Source organism: Nematolebias whitei, chromosome 15, assembly GCF_014905685.2.
Source record: "Nematolebias whitei isolate Nwh7 chromosome 15, NemWhi1, whole genome shotgun sequence".
NCBI classification, from domain to species: Eukaryota; Metazoa; Chordata; class Actinopteri; order Cyprinodontiformes; family Rivulidae; genus Nematolebias; species Nematolebias whitei.
In genome coordinates, this window is record NC_056512.1 from 15943311 (window position 1) to 15950449 (window position 7139).

The 7139-nt window shown below is 42.5% G+C and overlaps 1 protein-coding gene across 1 annotated transcript in view; it reads left to right on the top strand.

Annotated features, from left to right (window-relative positions):
- Positions 1-1132: 1132 nt before the first annotated feature.
- Positions 1133-7139, top strand: part of LOC119421476 (neurabin-2) — a 37107-nt gene continuing 31100 nt past the window's right edge. Inside the window, exons 1-4 of the mRNA XM_037688826.1 lie at positions 1133-1464; positions 3935-4143; positions 4221-4553; positions 5402-6043. Of these exons, the coding sequence (XP_037544754.1) occupies positions 1155-1464; positions 3935-4143; positions 4221-4553; positions 5402-6043 (1494 nt within the window). The 5' untranslated portion in view covers positions 1133-1154. The remainder of the gene's footprint in view (positions 1465-3934; positions 4144-4220; positions 4554-5401; positions 6044-7139) is intronic.

A 7139-nucleotide genomic window follows, 5' to 3' on the forward strand; every position in this document is an offset into this window, starting at 1 on the left:
GGATGGATGGATGGATGGATGGATGGATGGATGGATGGATGGATGGACAAATGGAAAGATGCTTGGATGGAGGATGGGTAGATGGAAGGATGGATGGACGAATGGAAAGATCATGCATGGATGGATGATGGGTGGATGGATGGATGGAAAGATGCATAGATGGATTGATGGAGGGATGGAAAGACGCATAGATGAACGACAGAAGGACGGATGGAGAGGGATGGAAAGATGCATAGACGGATTGTTGGATGGATGGATGGATGGATGGATTGATATTAGCTCATCAGTTCTCTCAGGCTTAGACTCTGTTTCTCTAAACTGGTCATTCTAAGAGCTGTCCCCGACAGAACTGTACAACTTTCAAAATGTGTGAACTACTCCTTTAGCTCAGCTTAGTGCATGAGAGCAAACAGCCACCATGACGCTGCCGTCTGATGTCAAGAGCTCGAACTAACCAGGACACGTCTTCACAGACGAGCTTTTCAGCGTCCATGTATTTAGAGCTGGCTGTTTCCACCACACTTCCTGTCTTTATTCTCAGCTCAGTTGCCTGGCTCCTCTCTTGATTATGTTGTGTTTGGCTGTGACACACTTGGGGTTCCCACCCTGTGGGTTCTGTGTAACGGGACATGCTTTTAACTGCTTTCTTGAGCAAACAATAAAAACAAAAAGCAACAATAAAGCTAATAGAGTCTTAACTGAGTAACAGTATAAGACCTCCAACAACATAGGCATAAAACAACCGGAGTACCAGGAGAAAACCCACGCATGCACGGAGAGAACATGCAAACTCCACCCAGAAAGGCCCCAGGCCAGGACTCGATCCGGTGACCTGCTAGCTGAGAGGCAGCAGCTCTACCAGCTGAGCCACCGTGTCACCTGAATAATTAATGTGAAATGCTCAAAGTTGCACATTTTGCACGTCTGTAGTTTGAATCTAGACCTTGAACTTTGTTGTCTTTCTGTCCCATTAATAAATGCCGTTTTCAAAAGAATTATCTACACAATAGAGATATGATTAAATATAATAATCTATGCAATAATCTGAGCTTTCTTTGTTTGCTTCAGCAGGTGAATGTCGCACAGCTTCAGGATGCAGCCGCCTTTATCCTCACTAACTGGCTGTTCACCTGGGAGCATCTGACGCATCAAACATGATGAAGACTGAGCCCCCGTCAGCCACGGGGGGGAATGGGGCCTCCAGTGGAAACAGTGGCAGTTCCAGTCTGCGAAGTCCCTCCCCCCACAGAAACGCCTACGAGGCAGGCCTGGCGGCGCTGAAAAGGGCCACCGACCACCTCAACAACGCCGCTAACGGAGGCGCTGACCCTGCCTCAAAACCCGCTCTCCTGCCCCGCCCGACTGGGAGGGGCCGGAAGTATGGCTCAAACGTTCACCGCATCAAGAACATGTTCATGCAGATGCAGTCTCCAGGTGATGAGGAGGACGGTGCCAAAGTGATAGGTAAGCAACATTTTTAGCTATAATTTTGATGGACACGTTGAGATTAAGGGCAGATTACGTCTGTCAATCAGAGCGACGTGAAAACAAACATACCATGAACATTTAGACAAAATTAGATTTTTTTTTATCAGTTTTGCTAACTTGTGCATTTGATAAGAACGTACCGTGGTTGAGACTTTACTCTGTTACCTGACTTGAACATTTGATTTTGATTTATAAAACAACAACTCTTGAACCCACAGTGTGATAAAAGTGAAATAAACAGATAGTGTCTGACAGATTTGAGTCTAGTTCCTTGTCTTGGTTTGGGAAGCTGAAATTGACAACACATCGGCTGCGGTGACTGCAGTCTGGATGCTGCAAACTTGGTTTTATCTTCTTGTGATCCACAGACGAACCAAAATACAGAACAGTGTCTGCAACAATAAATTTGTAATATAGAGCAAGTTATTGCTAATAACAGCTGTGAGTGTTTTCTGTGCCTACTCTACAGAGTGCCACTCTGGGCGGATGATCATAGTAACTAATGGACTAATGGACAATGGACTCCTTTGAGTTTAGTATTTTTACACTGATGTTGATGCTACAAGTAGCAGTCGTGTTCTCGTCTTGTTAGCATAGATTGCGTTGGAGCTGGCCTTTCAAGTCTTTTTCCAGTTCAGTTTGTTTAAGGATTAAACAAGTCCCTGAAAGTTAGATTTTATATAACTGAACTGAGATTTAGATATATGTAACATATTTTAAAATTTGCTTTATTTTTAGATTTTACCACAGAACATTTAACTTAGTGTAACGTCTCACTAACCTCTGAGCTGTTTCAACAAGAGCCCGACCGATATGGAAATTTTGGCCGATACCGATATTGGGAGGGGAGGGCGGCCGCCAATAACTGATATAATGGCTGAGAATATTTTATCTTTGTCCACCCCTAATATTCTAAGAAAACAGCGAGTGGAGCGGAGCTTGTTTATTTAGCGCAGCTGTTAGCAACCATGAAGCTAAGCTAATCAGATCCACTCTATACGTAGTCCCACAGCAGGTTTACAAGTGGTGCACTGGTCATAAAAACAGTCTTCTTAGCGTGTGTTCACATTTTCTATTCTCCACTATTCACCATAAAGTTATCAAGTGTGTTACATAAATATAAATTAAACAAAGAAACACCCTTCCCTGTTCATTGTTTAAACAGTCACTCATGTTTAGTGAAGGATTAGTACTTAATGATTATTTTTAATATTTTTTTAGCAGAGAAGTAAATATTTTAGACAAACAATGCATTTCACTGAGGACGACAAAGATAACGTTACTAACACTGATATATATATATTTTCCGCTACATTAGATTTATTGTTTTGGATAAAGTTTTACAAAACAATAGCCTATGCTAGTTTATCTAAACGTTAGCTTGCTAGCATGAGAGTCACGTAGCATGACAAGCGGGCTGGAGGATTGAAGATAATTTATTATTATTGATTTGTTTTACAAACCAGTTAAAATAAACTTACTATGCTCTGTTCAGCAAAATACTCTACACAGTATTGCTCCCTGCTTCATCTGTGCTGAAAGTGAAACTTAAGTGAACAGCCATGACTTGAAAGTAGTGTTCTTGCGCCCTCTGCTGGATACATTGTACAATTACAGCTGGTTCCAGCATTTTAGGGGTGTAAATTAGAAGTGTTTATATCAGAGCATAATGGGACAATTATCACAGACGATGGGTCCCCAAACATCTATATCGGCCTAAATTATGGTCCCTACCGATATATCAGTCGGGCTCTAGTTTAAATCTGCCAAAATTGTTAGCAAACAAACTATACCTGCTTGCACAATTTTTATAATTCCCATAGTTCATGCATTGAATTGTTGATGTATTTGTTTTCTTTTACTAACCGTGTCTTTCACTGCAACAGGAATTGTGTTATTTTCTTCTCAAGAATCTACGTAGCCCCTATTTCGCACATCCAAACTTGGACTGACTTCCACTGTATCTTAATTTTTCTTAAAAACTGTAAAAGAATCAGCCGTTTGAACTTGTCATGTCTTCTACAGGAAACCCCGTAAGTGGTAAATGGACTGTACTTGTAAGCTCTTTACAACAATCTGTGCCTCATTTACTCATTCATACAGCACTCTACTAGATTTATACAAAGAATGATCAGAGCTTTATCACATTCATACACCGATGGGACACACATCAGAGGCAATGAGGGGTTCAGTGTCTTGCCCAGGGACAATTTAGCATGTGACTGCTGGTGGAATCGAACCCCCAACTCTCCCATTGGAGGACGACTGCTCTAACCACTCAGCCACAGCTCCCCAGTGGGCTCAACTATATTGACTTGTGTGCCAACTAGATGTATTTGCTATTTACAGACCAGAAATGTCTTTCAACACAACTTACAGGTAAAAGTTTAGGAAGTAGCTGCATTGTCTAAGTTCTCTAGTTATTATTATTCTTTTCCATTTACAGGTGAGGAGACTCAACTAAAACTGTCTATTCCAAGGGCCTCTAGCCTGAATGAGAACGTGAACCACAGCGCCCTGCTGAAACCTGGAGGTACGGTCTCAGAAAGGGTGAACCGTTTTGACTCTAAATCCACTGGAACAGATGGAGTCTCGTCTATTGGTCTCTCTAAGCTCCAGGAGACCAGGAGGATCTTTGAACAACGAACTCTACAGGTGCGTCATCATTCTTATGTGTAGTTTTTTTATGACGTCCAATCAGCCTAAATTTATAGATTATTTCTTTTTGTCAGGAGAAGCAAGCCGCTACGAACCGCATCTTGTTGAAAAAGGAACGGGCGTCAGGTTTCCAGGACAGCCGTCTGGACGTTGTGGCTCGCTTCAACGGGTCTACTGAAGCCCTGGATCGACTGGATGATCCCCCGGCTCCCATTCCTGCTGCTGTTCCCTCAGCTACCGCTTCAGTTGGCTCCAAAGACGCTGTCAGCCCTACTGTGAGCCAACTGAGTGCTGCGTTTGAGAAGTGTGACCTTCAGAACAATCTCCATGTCCCAAATCATCGGTCTGCCCCTGCCTTGGCACCAAAACCCAAGATTCCCGCCAGAGGCAATAAACCAGAGCGGAAGGTAAGAAATGAAGCTTCATTTAGGACAAGTATAGAAATCCAAACATGTGAATTCAATAAATGACATTAGACCTGTTGCGATAAACAATAAATCAATTAATCACATGATAAATGAAAATTATCTACCTTATTTTCATTTATTGGCTTTATCGTTTCTTCATGTCTCTCTCTTTCTTCTGAAGACACTGGATGATAAAAGACTCAACTCCGGTGCTCTTCACTGACTCCTCCATTTCTCTTTTATCTTTAAAATCTGTTTTAACAATCCAAAATCACGTTTTTGGATTGTTAAAAGCAGCTAAGCTGAGAAGCTAAGCTACGAGCTAAGCTAACAGGCCGACCTCAGGGAAAAAAAACTCAGTTTTGTCGAAGCTCCAAAATTCTCGGTTGAAACCCGTGCCTTCGTCTAAGAAGTAGTTTTTTTCTGAAAAAAGAAACTGAGAATTATTTTACTGATTTTTTTATTAAAAGCTTTGTGTGACAAATGCTATGCTAAAGAGCTCAAACCACATCGAGCATCCGCCATTTTGAGAACTGAAAAACAGGAAGGAGAGACAGCCCATGTCACGTCAAGGGGCCTCCCTCCCATTTTCTTCAAGAGACACGCTGCACGCTCCCTCACTATCCATCCTTAGGTTCAGACAGTTTCATACTTCCATCCATTGGTCACAAAAGGTACTACACACAAAAATTAACAAACATTTCTTCTTAAATTTGCCATTACTAATTATTGTAAAATTTCAAACGATATTATCGTTTATCGCAATAATTTCTGAGACAATTAATTGCCCAGAAAAATTTGTTATCGTGACAGGTCTAATGACAGTATGGTCTTTCTATATTTCCAAGGTGCCCTCTCTTGGTCAGGAGACCAAGGCAGAAGTAAACGCAGGAGTTACAAGCACCCAGGCAGCAGAGCGTCAAAGGAGTACAGAAGTTCTGGTCACAGTAGAAAAACCCGATGGGTTTGGACAGTCAAGTGACCAGCTCTCCAACTCGCTACCATCCTCGGTAACTGGTGCTTCCTCCCTGTCTGAGGAGTCCGGTGTCCAGCCAGCAGTGACTGAAGACCAAGGGTCAGCTACGGCTGCGGCCCTTGAGGCGGAGCTTCCTTCCAGAGAGCAGGACGTCTCAGCTGGTGCCTCTGAGACCGAAGGGACGTTAGTGGAGGCTGAGGTCCATACCACTCTGGAAACAGGAGCGAACGAGCCAACTTCCTTTGAATGGAGAGGCGATGAAGAGGAGGACAATGATGAGGATGGCTCGAGGAAGGAGGATTACTCAGAGGGAGATCTGGTAGATGTCAGCGCGTACAGTGGGCCTGGAGAAGAGGAGGACTCTGGGGGAAGTCAGCTAGATGATGAGGATGATGAAGAAGACGAGGAGCCATACCAACCGGAGAGTAGTTGCTCTGAAATCCCCGGCCTCCCTGATGAAGAGGAGCCAGTACCACCCAGCAGGAAGATCGGCTTCAGCACAGAGCCCATCAAAGTAAGGGTTCTCAGCTCTTTATACATTTTGTGTCTTACATACAGTCATACAGATATTATTAAATGTGTCTTAAAAGTTGTTATTTGTGACACGTGATAACTCCTAATTAAGAAATTCTATGTTTATTGTATTTTTCAACTAAGTGCATAGTCATTATTTTACTGGCGCAATGCATTCTGGGGCGATGATGTATATCGGCTGTCAAGGCTAAACAGATACAACATTAAAGTTATATTTTGTGTTAGTCTTTATGCACAGAGTCAAACAATCAGATGTGATCAACTAGTCAGAGATTCTTTTACAGGGTTGCACAGGACATTAAATGAACTCCGAGGTTCTGGTGTGAACTCAGTGGGTTCTGCTACTAACATCAAATGTTGCCTGGATAGGAACCTTGACCTTTGGTTTGGTCCTAACAAAGAACCACACACACGCATACACCATTTCCTGCTCACTGAAAAACTGTGTGTGTGTGTGTGTGTGTCCTGATGGACATCAGTTAAACGCCTGAAGACTCTTGTTTAAATAAGCTGCGGTGCCAACATTTTTACATTTTTCCTGTTACAGAAGCTCTTTTTTTTTCCTTTATGGAGCAATGGAGGAGTTGCCACATTAACTGCATACAGCTGCATCTCAACCAACTTGTCCTGTAAAACCCAAGATGTCCTGATTTTTAAAAAGTATTAACCCTTTATTTATACAGGTTAGTCTAATTGAGTTACTAGGACTCATTTTCAAGAGAGACCTGTTTTGACAAACAACATATAGAGAGGAAAGAGCACAATACAACAATAAAAAGATATTCAAATAAAAAGTGTTATAAAAACACTGTTACTGTTAGCAGCATGATCCTGTTAGCAGCATGTTTCTGTTAGCGTGGTCCTGTTGGCAGCATGTTTCTGTTAGCAGCATGTTTCTGTTATCAGCATGGTCCTGTTAGCAGCATGGTCCTGTTAGCAGCATGATCCTGTTAGCAGCATGTTTCTGTTAGCATGGTCCTGTTGGCAGCATGTTTCTGTTAGCAGCATGTTTCTGTTATCAGCATGGTCCTGTTAGCAGCATGGTCCTGTTAGCAGCATGTTTCTGTTAGCAGCAT